The 15,665-nt window shown below is 39.7% G+C and overlaps 2 protein-coding genes across 2 annotated transcripts; one reads left to right on the top strand and one right to left on the bottom strand.

The window, feature by feature from the left end:
- The first annotated feature begins 66 nt into the window (after positions 1–66).
- LOC127144491 (uncharacterized) lies at positions 67–3,416 on the top strand. The gene is made up of 2 exons (XM_051080547.1): positions 67–107; positions 1,260–3,416. The coding sequence occupies exon 2, from the start codon at positions 1,265–1,267 to the stop codon at positions 3,410–3,412; it is 2,148 nt and encodes a 715-aa protein (XP_050936504.1). The 5' UTR covers positions 67–107; positions 1,260–1,264; the 3' UTR covers positions 3,413–3,416.
- Positions 3,417–9,673: 6,257 nt separating this feature from the next.
- On the bottom strand, positions 9,674–10,819 carry LOC103487237 (uncharacterized). The gene is made up of 2 exons (XM_008445495.3): positions 10,234–10,819; positions 9,674–10,115 (listed from the first exon to the last, which is right to left on the bottom strand). Exons 1-2 carry the CDS (start codon positions 10,708–10,710, stop codon positions 9,951–9,953), a joined length of 642 nt encoding a protein of 213 aa, XP_008443717.2. The 5' UTR covers positions 10,711–10,819; the 3' UTR covers positions 9,674–9,950.
- Between the last annotated feature and the right edge of the window lie 4,846 nt (positions 10,820–15,665).

Below are 15,665 nucleotides of genomic sequence, written 5' to 3'. Positions count from 1 at the left end.
TTAGTCGTTGGCGACCTATTTACAATTTTGACTCATTAAACAGTTAGGACTTCGTCGCTTGGAAAGCGTACTGCCTCGCGGTTAGGACTCGACAAGTAGATCTCCAGGTAAGAGATTCTACTACTAGTTTCATGTTTGAAGTATGAGACTGTGTATGCCCTATGTTGCATATTGAGAGTTTGACAGTATGATGCCTGAAATAAATGTTAGTATGATGCAAATGACGATATAGTTGTGCTATAGCCTGTTATGCGTGGCAAGATTTATTATGGCTACGACGAATGTCGGGACGGAGAGTGTAGAAATGATTTATGCGACATGCTATATGCTGATGCCATGTGTATGTATACTGCAATTAGGGTACCTGTTAGCTTGATTCTGTTAGAGTCGTACCTGCATGGGTGTCCTTCGGGATCACCACCTACTGAGGACTGTGTGGTCCGACGGGACGCCAGTCTAGCATGAGATAGACATGACTCGAGTGACTCGACGGGGTCCTCGCATCCCGACTGTCCTAGGTGTCCCCGGGCACCGAAGACCAGAGTTACGTTCCTACGGGAGCGCATGATTGCACGTGTTCGGGAACGTGCCAGAGATTGGGTACCAGTTATCAGGACTCTAACAGGAAGTTAACAGGCACCTAGTGGGACTAGTAGTGGGTCCCTTACTGAGTATTTTTATACTCATTCTCTCCACTTTATGTTTTCAGGTAGAGGACGAGGCAAGGGCAAGGGCAAGCTGGCGAGCGACCCGAAGTGAGACCGAGGAGGGCCATAGGGACTACCGCTTCCGCTTATTTCTTATTTCAGATTTTAGCATTTGAGTTTGAGTACTTTTTATTTTTCACTATCTTTTATGTAGATAGGGCCCGAGTAGGATTTCAGAACGCTTTTACATTTTTGCATGACTACCATGTTTATGCTTTTATAAATGAATTTCTTGAACCGTATGCTTTTGATAAAATTTTTAGACTTAAACCACTTGTTCTATATTTAGTAATGACTTCGATTCAGCATAAGGAGTTGGGTCGTTACAGTTGGTATCAGAGCACAGTGTTTTAGGTTCTGTAGACTGACCTACAATGTAAGTCATTTTTGTTTTTGGTTTTTACTTCACCCTATGGCAATACGGTCCTTCGGCACTCGCCAGGTATGTCTAAAGCCTTGCTAATGTTAAGATTACAATTTTGCCTGAATAGTCTAAGACCTAGATATAGGGTGATAAGTTCTTGTGGTGAAAAGTTTGTTGGTGAATTTTAGGGAGAATGCCGCCACGTAGAGGTACACGCCGAGGAGGTGGTAGGGGAGGCAGAGGAGCCGGTCGTGGCCAGCCGGAGGCGCCACCTGTTGCACCGGCAGTCGACCCAAACGCACCGGTCACCCAGGCGGATCTCGCCGCGATGGAGCAGCGTTATCAGGACATGCTGCAAGCTGCTTTGGCGCCTTTCCTTGCCGCCCAGCAGAACCAGGCCGCCCCTGTTCAGGCCGAGGCCGCCCCTGCTCAGGCCCAGGCCGCCCCTGTTCAGGCTCAGGCCGTCGCTCCTCCAGCCCCTGAGGAAGCTCAACCAGTACCAGTTCAACTGTCGGCCGAGGCGAAACACTTACGGGATTTCAGGAAGTATAATCCCAAGACCTTTGACGGATCCATGGACAACCCCACAAAGGCCCAAATGTGGTTGACGTCCATAGAGACCATTTTCCGGTACATGAAGTGCCCAGAAGACCAGAAGGTGCAGTGTGCAGTCTTCTTCTTGGAGGACAGGGGCACCGCCTGGTGGGAGACCGCGGAGAGAATGCTAGGGGGCGATGTAAGCAAAATAACATGGGAGCAGTTCAAGGAGAACTTCTATGCTAAGTTTTTCTCCGCCAATGTGAAGCACGCCAAGCTGCAAGAGTTCCTAAACTTGGAGCAAGGCGACATGACGGTGGAGCAGTACGACGCCGAGTTCGATATGCTGTCCCGCTTTGCTCCCGATATGGTAAGAGATGAGGCTGCCAGGACGGAGAAATTTGTTAGAGGACTCAGGCTAGACCTTCAGGGCATTGTCAGAGCCCTCCGCCCAGCCACGCATGCTGATGCACTACGTATAGCACTGGATTTGAGCCTGCCTGAGAGAGCCGATGCGTCTAAGGCTGCCGGCAGAGGGTCAGCCTTGGGACAGAAGAGAAAGGTTGAGACGCAGCCTGACGTAGCACCGCAGCGAACACTGAGGTCAGGAGGTGTCTTCCAGAGACACCGACGGGAGCTTGCAGCAGCCGGGAGGACTCTGAGAGAGCTACCCGCTTGTACTACCTGCGGGAGAGTCCACGGAGGTCGTTGCTTGGCTGGAAGTGGAGTCTGCTTTAGGTGCAGACAGCCGGGGCACACTGCTGATATGTGTCCTCGGAAACCCTTTGAGACGACACCGCCCCAGCCTTCTGCGGCCCAGCAGGGGAGAGTTTTCGCCACTACCCGGCAGGAGGCCGAGCGAGCTGGCACTGTGGTGACAGGTACGCTCCCAATTTTGGGGCACTATGCTTTTGTGCTATTTGACTCTGGGTCATCCCACTCGTTTATATCCTCCGTTTTCGTTCAGCATGTGGGTTTAGAGGTAGAGCCTTTGGGTAGTGTTTTGTCGGTTTCTACTCCATCTGGGGAGGTCCTGTTATCCAAAGAACAAATAAAGGCATGTCGGGTAGAGATAGCGAATCGTATGTTAGACGTGACCTTGCTAGTGTTAGACATGCAGGATTTTGATGTGATACTAGGCATGGATTGGCTATCAGCCAACCATGCAAATATAGACTGTTATGGCAAGGAAGTTGTCTTCAACCCTCCCTCCGAGGCTAGTTTCAAATTCAGGGGGGCAGGCATGGTATGTATACCCAAGGTCATCTCAGCCATGAAGGCTAGTAAACTACTCAGCCAGGGTACTTGGGGTATTTTGGCAAGCGTAGTGGATGTGAGAGAGCCGGAAGTTTCCCTATCTTCCGAACCAGTGGTAAGAGAGTACCCCGACGTTTTTCCAGACGAACTTCCAGGACTTCCGCCTCCCAGAGAAGTAGACTTCGCTATCGAGTTAGAGCCGGGCACTGCCCCAATCTCGAGGGCCCCTTACAGAATGGCTCCAGCCGAACTAAAGGAGTTGAAGGTCCAGTTACAGGAGTTGCTGGACAAAGGCTTCATCCGGCCCAGTGTGTCGCCTTGGGGAGCCCCAGTATTGTTCGTGAAGAAGAAGGATGGGTCAATGCGCCTTTGTATTGACTACCGAGAGCTGAACAAGGTGACAGTCAAAAACCGCTACCCCTTGCCCAGGATTGATGACCTGTTCGATCAGTTGCAGGGAGCCACCGTCTTCTCCAAGATCGACCTGCGATCAGGCTATCACCAGTTGAGGATTAGGGACGGTGACATCCCCAAGACGGCCTTTTGATCGAGGTACGGACATTACGAATTCGTTGTGATGTCTTTCGGCTTGACTAACGCTCCTGCAGTATTCATGGATCTGATGAACAGGGTGTTTAAGGAGTTTCTAGACTCGTTCGTCATAGTCTTCATTGACGACATCCTCATTTACTCAAAAACTGAGGCTGAGCACGAGGAGCACTTACACCAAGTTTTGGAGACCCTTCGAGCCAACAAGTTGTATGCCAAGTTCTCCAAGTGTGAATTCTGGTTAAGGAAGGTGACGTTTCTTGGCCACGTGGTTTCCAGTGAGGGAGTTTCAGTAGATCCCGCAAAGATTGAAGCAGTGACCAACTGGACTCGACCGTCCACGGTTAGTGAAATTCGAAGTTTTCTGGGCTTGGCAGGTTACTACAGGAGGTTCGTGGAAGACTTCTCACGTATAGCCAGCCCGTTGACCCAGTTGACCAGGAAGGGAACCCCTTTTGTCTGGAGTCCAGCATGCGAGAGGAGCTTTCAGGAGCTCAAACAGAAGCTAGTGACGGCACCGGTCCTGACAGTGCCCGATGGTTCGGGAAACTTTGTAATCTATAGTGACGCCTCCAAGAAGGGACTGGGCTGTGTTCTGATGCAGCAGGGTAAGGTAGTTGCTTATGCCTCCCGCCAGTTGAAGATCCATGAGCAGAACTACCCTACCCATGACTTGGAGTTGGCAGCTGTAGTCTTTGCACTGAAGATATGGAGACACTATCTGTACGGTGAGAAGATTCAGATTTACACCGATCATAAGAGCCTGAAGTACTTCTTCACCCAGAAGGAGTTGAACATGAGGCAGAGGAGGTGGCTTGAGTTGGTGAAAGACTACGACTGCGAGATCCTATACCACCCAGGTAAAGCAAATGTAGTGGCTGATGCGCTAAGTAGGAAAGTTGCACATTCAGCAGCGCTAATCACCAAGCAGACCCCCTTACTCAGGGACTTTGAGAGGGCAGAGATTGCAGTCTCAGTAGGTGAGGTTACCGCACAGTTGGCTCAGTTGACAGTTCAGCCAACCTTGAGGCAAAAGATCATTGCTGCTCAGCTGAATGATCCTTACTTGGCAGAGAAGCGTCGCGTGGTAGAGACAGAGCAAGGTGAAGGCTTCTCCATATCCTTTGACGATGGCCTTATGTTTGAGGGACGCCTGTGTGTGCCGGAAGACAGCGCAGTTAAGACAGAGCTTTTGACTGAGGCTCACAGTTCCCCGTTTACCATGCACCCTGGGAGTACGAAGATGTACCAGGACTTAAGGAGTGTCTATTGGTGGAGGGGCATGAAGAGGGATGTGGCAGACTTTGTCAGTAGATGCTTGGTGTGCCAGCAGGTGAAGGCACCTAGGCAGCATCCAGCAGGGTTGTTGCAACCCTTGGGTGTGCCAGGGTGGAAGTGGGAGAGTGTGTCGATGGATTTTATTACGGGACTGCCCAAGACCCTAAGGGGCTACACGGTGATCTGGGTTGTGGTCGACAGACTCACGAAGTCGGCCCACTTCGTGCCAGGGAAATCCACTTACACTGCCAGTAAGTGGGGGCAGCTATATATGACAGAGATTGTGAGACTACATGGAGTACCCGTATCCATCATTTCAGACAGAGACGCCCGTTTCACATCGAAGTTCTGGAAAGGACTTCAACTTGCATTAGGTACAAGGTTGGACTTCAGCACGGCATTCCACCCTCAGACTGATGGTCAGACAGAGAGATTGAACCAGATTTTAGAAGACATGCTGCGAGCCTGCGTACTAGAGTTTTCAGGAAGTTGGGACTCCCATCTGCATCTGATGGAGTTTGCCTATAACAACAGCTACCAGGCTACTATCGGTATGGCACCGTTCGAGGCTCTGTATGGCAAGTGCTGTAGATCCCCTGTCTGCTGGGGCGAGGTTGGAGAGCAGAGGATGCTAGGCCCCGAGTTAGTGCAGACGACCAACGCAGCCATACAGAAGATCCGAGCTCGTATGCTGACAGCCCAGAGCAGACAGAAGAGTTACGCTGATGTACGACGTAAGGACCTCGAGTTTAAAGTGGGAGATATGGTCTTTCTGAAGGTAGCGCCTATGAAGGGTGTTCTGAGGTTCGCGAAGAAGGGGAAGCTGAGTCCACGCTTTGTAGGGCCGTTCGAGATATTGGAGCGGATTGGCCCCGTGGCTTACCGCTTGGCGCTACCCCCATCGTTTGCTGCAGTGCACGACGTATTCCACATCTCCATGCTGAGGAAATATGTCGCAGACCCAACACATGTGGTGGACTTCGAGCCACTGCAGGTTAGCGAGAATCTGAGCTACGAGGAGCAGCCTGTCGAGGTCCTGGCAAGGGAGGTCAAGAAGCTTCGCAGTCGAGAAATCCCACTGGTCAAAATCCTTTGGCAAAACCATGGAGTGGAAGAGGCAACGTGGGAGAAAGAAGAGGACATGAGAGCCCAGCACCCCGAGCTGTTCGAGGATTAGAACTTTCGAGGACGAAAGTTTTTTTTTAGGAGGGAAGATTGTAACGCCCAACATTTTTCGGTTTCCTTTGTTATTTTGGACCACTAATAATATTAATATTAAGTGTGGTTATGGGAATTTTAAACTTCTTGGGAGAACCTTGTCTTTTTAATTCTCGAGTAATTAAGGTTGAAAATCTTCATTTGGTTTATGATAATAAGTATTTTTTTGGAAATAATTGGGGAAGTTTTATAAAACTAAGGTTGGTTGGTTAAGGGAGAAATGTGGGGACCAGTTGGGGGTTAATTGGTAAATTCCAAAAGATTTGGAGATATGGTAGGTGGTTATTTCTAATTAATTAAAGGAATTGGAAAAAGAAAAAAAGATAAATTCTCTCTTTAAAGCAGCCTCGGGACGCGCATAAGAAAATCAAAAAAAAAAAAAAAAAAAAAGAAAAGAAGAAAGAAAGCATTTAAGCCGCCGCCGCCGCCGAAACCCTAGCCGCCTACCCACGCCACACGCCCAGCCGCGCCGGAGACATCAAACCAAGTCAAGCCACCGCACGCCGAGGATCAGCTACGCACGCCAGTCGTGTTTGCAGCCGGAACCAGCCGCGCCGCGTCGATCCGAGGAAGGGCAGTCAGCCGCGTCGCGACGCCCCGATCCAACGCTGAGGAGCCGCAGCCGATTCCTCAGCCAAGCCGTGTCCGCAACGCCGTCGTTCACACGCCCAGCCACGCCGCGCCGCTTAGATCCGACGCAGCGCAGCCGGAACGTTCGCCAGCCACGCCGCGCCGCTTAGATCCGACGCAGCGCAGCCGGAACGTTCGCCAGCCAGCCGTCGCGCCGACTGAAATCCAGCAGCTAAGCCTCGCGCGCCTCCAGCCGCCGAACCCGAACCCGGAACCGCCCCGCGCCCGCTCGCCCGAACCCGAAACCGAACCCGCGCCCGTGCCCACACGTGCCTAGCTCTCCCCGCGTGCAAGCCGCGCCGCGCCGCCTGCACTGCAAGCCGAGCCGCGCCTCCTTGCTGACGCGAGCCGAGCCGCATCCCCTCCCTGTTGCAAGCCGAGCCGCCCGCGTAGCTTCCTGTACCGAGCCGAGCCGGTCCTGTCTTCTTCCAGCCGAGCCGCCAGGACTAAATTGGCTCCATCCACCTAAATTTTGGTAATCCATTTAATTATTGTGGTTTTTCCGGTAAGACTCCATGCTCGGACGTTAGTTAAATTAAATTGGGTCTAAATTCAATTATTTTTCTCAAGGGACGTCTTGGACCAAGAAATTACTGTAGCGCGGGATTTCTTCAGTAGGGGCTCGAGCACTGCAACCTCCTTCTAGGGTAAGTTATTTCAATTTAGTCTCGAACCGTTAGTCGTTGGCGACCTATTTACAATTTTGACTCATTAAACAGTTAGGACTTCGTCGCTTGGAAAGCGTACTGCCTCGCGGTTAGGACTCGACAAGTAGATCTCCAGGTAAGAGATTCTACTACTAGTTTCATGTTTGAAGTATGAGACTGTGTATGCCCTATGTTGCATATTGAGAGTTTGACAGTATGATGCCTGAAATAAATGTTAGTATGATGCAAATGACGATATAGTTGTGCTATAGCCTGTTATGCGTGGCAAGATTTATTATGGCTACGACGAATGTCGGGACGGAGAGTGTAGAAATGATTTATGCGACATGCTATATGCTGATGCCATGTGTATGTATACTGCAATTAGGGTACCTGTTAGCTTGATTCTGTTAGAGTCGTACCTGCATGGGTGTCCTTCGGGATCACCACCTACTGAGGACTGTGTGGTCCGACGGGACGCCAGTCTAGCATGAGATAGACATGACTCGAGTGACTCGACGGGGTCCTCGCATCCCGACTGTCCTAGGTGTCCCCGGGCACCGAAGACCAGAGTTACGTTCCTACGGGAGCGCATGATTGCACGTGTTCGGGAACGTGCCAGAGATTGGGTACCAGTTATCAGGACTCTAACAGGAAGTTAACAGGCACCTAGTGGGACTAGTAGTGGGTCCCTTACTGAGTATTTTTATACTCATTCTCTCCACTTTATGTTTTCAGGTAGAGGACGAGGCAAGGGCAAGGGCAAGCTGGCGAGCGACCCGAAGTGAGACCGAGGAGGGCCATAGGGACTACCGCTTCCGCTTATTTCTTATTTCAGATTTTAGCATTTGAGTTTGAGTACTTTTTATTTTTCACTATCTTTTATGTAGATAGGGCCCGAGTAGGATTTCAGAACGCTTTTACATTTTTGCATGACTACCATGTTTATGCTTTTATAAATGAATTTCTTGAACCGTATGCTTTTGATAAAATTTTTAGACTTAAACCACTTGTTCTATATTTAGTAATGACTTCGATTCAGCATAAGGAGTTGGGTCGTTACAAGTTGGTATAGTGACAATTAAAAATTAAGTTTTAATATCAGATTCCACAAAAGAGTTTATACAATATGGATGATATGGGTAAATTAGATAGAGATTGTTTTATCGAATAGTATTTGGTTGCGCATTAAATGTTTGAAACAAATAATTTGCTAATAGAAACGTGTAGTACAAGTGAGAGATTGTTTGAATCAATCAAATAAATTCCTTCGATGGGTAACAAATGCAAATGCTACTATATATATCTTAATATTCATTTGAACCAAAGATGAAAGCTATACAAAAATAAAGTAGGGGAGGTTTTGCAAATGTAGGAAATGAGCTCAACTCAAAAGTCAATTTTGACAAATCAATACTTGTCTAGTCAACAAAAATAATATAGATAATGTTTCAATAGACAAGGCTAGTTCAAGATCGGGACTCTTAACTATATGCATTTGACGACATTACGAGCGAGTTTAGAGGGTGTGTTGCAAAAATGAAATTATAACAAAAGAATCTTATTTGAGCAAGAAAAAAGTTCTAGTGAAGACAACGATACATGATCATGGAACAAAAATATTGTAATTAGATAATAGAGCGTGATTTTCATTTTAAGATTTGCATGAAATATTTTTCTTAAGAAAGTGGTTTATAAAGATATTAGGAATGCATCATCAACTTTTCCAACCTATCATCTACCTTCAAAAATACTAAAAACATCAAGTACAACTTTATTGGTTTTTTTTTTCCTTTTCTTTTATTGGATCTATTGTTGTCGGACTCCTATTTTACATTACTAACTAAATACATTTGATTTTTAGAGTTTTCTTTAAATTTTAAACATTCTTAAATTTAAATTTTTTGAAAAGGTAGTGCAGAACTTTCTTCTCTACTTTTGACAAGCTCATTACAATGTTCTGATGGCCAATAACAATTGGAGAAGGGAACAATAGATAATGACCATTGACTAGTACAAGTGAAGGAAGGAATTAAAAGTGATTTTGTAACTTTGGCCGATGATGATGTAAGCAAGAACAAAATTCTCAAACTTCAAAACCAGGATCAAAATGACAAAAACCATTTTGCATTTTGGATTGAATTTATTATACAATTGAACTCATAGTTGATTGAATATACAATTAATTTCATGAATTCAAAGGATAAAACTTTCTTCTACTCCCAACCTTTCGTATTTTACCTTTTTGTATTCTCTCTAGTTAGACACATTTGAGCGTCCATCCCTCCCTCTTCTCCTCCCAAACAAGTTTCAATTACTACGTGCTTCCTTCAATTTTAATATCAGCTTGTTATATAGTTTCAATCTCAAAACATAATTGACATTTTGGACTTGTGATCTATCAATAACTAGTTTAGTTTGGATTGAAATTCAAAACCACTCTTTCCCACAGGAAGTTATGTCAATGTTAAAATCAAAAGAAATCATTTGATACAACTCCAATCCATTCGATAGAAAAGTTACTTATATATTTGGAATAGATTATGACACCATTTCTTATACACATCATAAAACGATCCTTCCGGGAGCTGCCTAATTTGAAAAGCTCTATAAGTTATCTAATAAAAAAAATGATTACTTATCAGGAGTGGCATTTGATGTTCAAATCTCAAAATAAGTAAGAAACAACTGAGGGGGGAAGATTTGAATTATGTCATTCTGTTCAAAACTAAGAGCGAAGAGGAAAAATTGGGTCTCTGATTCTTACAGTTCACTAGAACGGCCGGAGGAATAGAAATTCAAAGCCAAATCCTTGAGAATCTGAACAATTCCTTTCAAATCGCCACTGCCCAGCTCCAAACAATCCTTCAGCAATCCACCGTCCACCACTTCCTTTTGAACTGTCTCCACCACTTCCCTCCAAGCCCCCTGCCCATCAATCCCAAAAAAAAAAAAAACATCAATCAAACATTAATTCCACTACTTTATACTCAAATTTTCATTCAGACATTTTAACAAACACATTCCAAGCAAAGGAAAAGCGTACCGATTTTCGAAACACTTTAAGAAGCCTTTTCAACAGCGAATTGGAGACCCTGAGAACAGATTGGTAATTCCGAGATACCCAATTCGCCCTTGCAAAATCCGATTCCAACTGAGACAACTCCGCAAAGGCCCTAATCAATTCGTTCATGTCGGGAACCGCGTCGTAGAGTTCTGAAAAGGGGAGGTCCCTCCAGGCGTAGTTCTTGGTGTAGTCCCATGCAAGGGACCAGATAGAGCCCCAGAAGCTAAGTCCGAGCCCTCGTTCGAGCTTTTGGGCAATGTTTCTCGCTCGTTGCGAGCCAGCGAAGTCGCCGCGAGAGGCGCGTAGATTGGCGACGCGAGTCATGAGGGAATGTGCGAGTGAAAATAGTGTTTTGAATTGGGAGAAGGAGAAGGAGAAGGAGAGGGAGGGTGGTAGGGCGGTGAGAAGGAGGAGGAAGAAGAGAGTGACCGGAAGAGATGCCGCCGTTCGGCCCATTTTGTATTTTTACCGCCGACTGACCGATCAATGGACAAGACGAGGGGGTGAAGGGTTAAATTTATTGAAAATTTTGTATATATCCTTAGAGTTTAGCCGTTAGAAGAGACTTCGGATTCATATTTCATTTTATTTTATTTCTGAACTTATATAACACTTTTTGTTAAATCAATATTGTTTATGTTATTTTTATAGATTATTTTCTTAACCAAATAATATGTATTTTAGCTTTGTTTACAAAATAAATATTTATTTGTATTTCAATTTGAATACCTTTCTTAAATAAACAAAAACAACAAGGATTTTATAAAAAGAGTGGCATATCTATATTGTATATGAGACATCATACGTAAGGACGAATATTCATGAATCTCTAAATGTTACGACATCTTTATCTTACTAAAAATACTAAATACATTAATCTAAATCTCAATTCCATGAAAATCTAAGATGTTTATGTGATTATTTAGAATCAAATGTATTTGGTGTATTCTAGACTATCTATACTTATTTTTTTACATTAATTGTCTAGTCTTACTTTATTGCATAACAAATTTTTTTACTTTATTTTATAAAAAATATTTTGAAAGCTTTTGGACGTGATTAGAGTGGTATGCATAAAAAAATGTGTACTTTGGTATGCATAAAAAAGGTATATTAATTATCTTTAATATAAATTTTATGTCAGTTGAACTATGATCATTTTGACATACAAAATCAAAAAACAACCCTCGAATAACTTTGTAAAAAGTCATATATAATTTTAATAAAAAAAATTGTCTTAATGCCTATTTTTCCATCTAAAATTGTATAGTTTCATATTGTACATATATTTTATATCTTAAGGATATTTAGAGAAAATTCTTAGAGAGTTAATAAATTTAGATTGACTTTGTAAACGTTTATAAGTAAAAGAACAGTGTTTATAAACTCATAAAAGTCAATCCAAACACACTTGAAGTCAATTTTGACGATATTCATTCCTTCTTCATCGAGTTGTCTCTCTTCCATTTCGAGAACATACCTAGGCAACCTATCATAAAGTTACGTTTGTAATTTTGTCAATGAACGGCTAAATAACGCTAGTGATTATTTAAGTCGGTCTAGATTTACAATGGCTCGAGATATAGGTGAATCTTAACAATAATACCTTTATTCTCTTCCCTATGGACAAATTGTCTCTAAAAACTTTTTTCCAATAGGCAAAAATTTCGTCCACATGCATATTGTTATATGGGATTTTAAATAAAGAAAAAAAAGGATCAATCTAACAAACAGAGGCCAAAGAACAGAAGATAAAAACGGCTAAGCTAAGGGAGGGTAGTTGGGCCTTGCGTATTAGCCTCGGCCTCGAAGGTCGAGGAGCCCAATTTCTGCATAGGCACGCTTCCAAGCCCAATAACTCACCTAAGATTTAATTTAGTTAATAGAAACTATCTGCCCTTGGATTAGTTTATTGCTACATAGATAATAAATTTCATTAAATGTTAATGATATAATTTAAATATAAACTAAACTCTTGCAAATTTGATGAAAAAAAAAAACAAAACAACTTATTAATGTTCTACTACTAAGTTAGAACAAAAAATTTAAATACATAGACTATATCACTACTAACTAAAGTTTACGATAACTCGATTGATTTATAAGAGTTTAAAATTAAAAGTATTCATAACCTCAAAATTTTCATAATTTCGAATAGATGTTTCATCAACATCTATTTTTTCCCTATACTATTCCTTTATCATATCTTTTGATTGGTACCCTTCTAAATTTTTTTAAATTGGATTGTTAAAATATTATCATCATCGATATGCTTGTGAGTTTATTCGTTTTTAGTTCATTTTTTACTTTTAATAAGTAAATAAGTCTTATAAGTTTATTAGTTTACACTTTTATATTTCTCAAAACATTTTATTATATATTATTATCACTTTTTACTCTAAGTTTTGGAAACATATTCAAAATATTAAGTTTTCTCCCCTTAAATTTTATTATTACCATTAAACTAATTTTGATAAAAATAAAAATCTTTCAAGTAATTAAATTTAAGATTTATTAAAAATATATGTACTAAAATTAGATAGATATATAAAAGTATATGATAGACTAAAATTGAACAAAATTCAAAGAATAAAGGCTAAAATGGCATTTTAACCCTACGAGTTGTTATTTTGTTCAAAATATTCTAACAGATCGAAACATCTCCACAAAGCATCGATTCTATTAATTTTTCTTGTTTAACTTTATAGAAAATATTGACTCTTTTAATTTAAAACTATTTTAAATGATAAATTTGCTTAAAATATTTATAAATATAACAAAAAGTCAACATGTATCAGCAATAGATACTAATATACATTTATCAATGTCTATTAGCGATAAATAATATAAGTCCATCTAGATAGTTTATTTTAGTATATTTAAAAATAACTATTTTAATTTATATCGGGAAGGAATCTTAATTTTGTTGACTCTTTCTACAAAAGCAATTTGATTTGTGAAAATGTGTGGTTTGATTTTATCTTTGTTGAGAATAAGTAGTTTTTGATTTTATATATACAATTGAAACGTTAGTTGATATTGTCAATGTATATAACAAAAAATGTTATTTTGATTTTAACTTAGCGATGTGATATATACTACGTGATTGGTCGAAATTTTTGGTCAATGTTATTATTCTACAAGAGAAAGATGTGGAATAACCTCCTAATTCAAAAGGGAGTATTGTTTAGAAAGTTATTTTAGTTTTAACTTTTTAAAAAAAGTTTGTTTAAAATACGTTTCAAATGTTATTTTAATTAGGGTTGTACTTTATACATTTGTGAAAATTGAAAGTTTAAATGATTAAATTGATACGACTATTAGTTTGGAATTTGGTTTAAATTTATCTAATTATTAGTTTATGGTTCAAATTATATCACTCTAATAGTTCAACGTGTAAATTGATATTTGTAAAAAAAAAAAAAAAACCGAAATAACAGTGTAAGTGAAAGGATCAAAATTGTCACTTTGTAAAACTAGAAGACCAAAACAAACATTTTAAAATAATAGAGATAAAAATGAGTATCTTAAAGATAAAAAGACGATAAACAATGAATCTAAACACACCACGAGCATACATGCTCATACACTCTCTCTCAAATTATGGATCATTTTAACGTTCTTACAATCCAAAAATGACCTTTTGAATCCACATATTATAATCTAGGATGATACAAAGTTAATGACTTTTAACTTCTTAATCAATTAATTTTCATTCATTAATTCTAAGTCACACCAATGTATATCTAAAGCGGATCAAAACTTTATTTTATTCGATGTGTATTAAAACAAGTTTTTGATACTTTTTATCTTGATTGGTATAGATTCAACAACAACTGGAAGAAAAAATACACAAAATTAAATTTTTTAGTGTCATCGAAACCTTATTTTCTTATAATCTCATTTATTGTTTTCGACATCATTGACGATACTCTAATAACACACACGTTAAATTTCTCCAAAAAAAATATAAAAGTAAAAAGATCACAATCATTTTCCCATGGATGTTGACAATATGAATTTTTTTTAATTTAATTAATTTTTTCCTTTTTTTTTTTTTTTTGTAAAAGTGATGAAAATAAATTTTAATTTTATATATCTTGAATTTATGTAGTCCTCATGTGAGACAATTGGCTCCAAAGAAGTGGTAGATTTTGCCATAGAGAGAAATATATTTTGTTGGTTTTAACATTCTTAAATTTATTTTTCATCAAAAACAATTTGAGGCTACAATATCTCACCTCCTTATCCTATTTATCCAAAATATTCCAAAAACAATAAAATTATGTAAAAAATTCTCAATTGTCTTTTGGAATAATTTGATTATGACATTGTGCATACCCTTCATTTCAATAATAATATTCTTTCTATTTTACTAAATTCCTCCCAAATTTGATATTATATTAAAACCATAAATAAAATTGTAATTGATATGTTAATCATAAATTAGTGTATTTTTTAAAAACAATAACAAGTAGAAGAAAAACTAAACTTATCTTATTTTTATATAATAAACTAACGATTCGTTTACTTTTAGAAAAAAAAACAAAAACAAAGTATTTGAAAAGTATTATTTTAAATAATTATAATAGAACTTAAAAATTATTATCAAATTATTAATGTATGAGATCCAACCTTTAATCGGAGAACGAAAGTCATACAAATGTGCCAAAATTACTTTGGTTTTATTATATAGTTTTCTAAACTATGATTTTGTCTTTATTTGGTTGAAAATTGCTGATGAATTAAGTTATATAAATATTTATATTTATTTTCATTTTGAGCCATTTTCTTAATTGAGTGTCTAAAGGTGTGTATTAGATATATATTTGGTAACTTGTGAATATTATACAATATTTACCTTAAATATATTATTGTGATTAATCATTTGATTTGAAGACATAATATAATACTCTTTACATTAGAGAAGTAAAATATTTATGACAGATAAAGCTATTTGCAATAATAATTCTCATACTATATATAATAAAGACATATCTTGTTCTTTCCGATCTAAAAAGTAATTACTAGTTTTTGAATTTTTTGCATTTTTTAAAATATTAACAATAAAATTCATTATTACTTTTGAAGTCGATTTCTAAAATATTAAACGAAAAATACTAAAACTAAAATCTCTTTCAAAAATACAAAAATGAAAATAGTATTTTATGTAACTTAACCATGAAAAATCAACACAGATTAAACACAAATTAATTCAAATGGTATATTTTTTATGTGTTGGAAATTGTAAACTTCTTAAGTAGAAAGGAGTTCTCATCAACTGAAATCAAAACCATCACAAAAGGTAAGAGAACATTATTTCTATTAGAAACTCTTGGGAACATTTTTTCGTCATATTACCAAAGAGAAGAACAAATCTACTGATGCTATAACAATTTTAGCTTCCTCTT

This window comes from Cucumis melo, chromosome 12 (assembly GCF_025177605.1).
Source record: "Cucumis melo cultivar AY chromosome 12, USDA_Cmelo_AY_1.0, whole genome shotgun sequence".
Lineage (NCBI taxonomy): Eukaryota > Viridiplantae > Streptophyta > Magnoliopsida > Cucurbitales > Cucurbitaceae > Cucumis > Cucumis melo.
This window is presented reverse-complemented; position numbering and strand designations above follow the sequence as displayed.

What these genes read in the sequence shown, in the direction of transcription:
- LOC127144491 (XM_051080547.1), top strand. Translation starts at nt 1,265, where the DNA reads ATGCCGCCACGTAGAGGTACACGCCGAGGAGGTGGTAGGGGAGGCAGA.
- LOC103487237 (XM_008445495.3), bottom strand. Translation starts at nt 10,710, where the DNA reads ATGGGCCGAACGGCGGCATCTCTTCCGGTCACTCTCTTCTTCCTCCTC. An exon ending in TTAAAGTGTTTCGAAAATCG is followed by an intron (nt 10,116 to 10,233) that starts GTACGCTTTTCC and finishes ATTGATGGGCAG; the next exon opens with GGGGCTTGGAGGGAAGTGGT.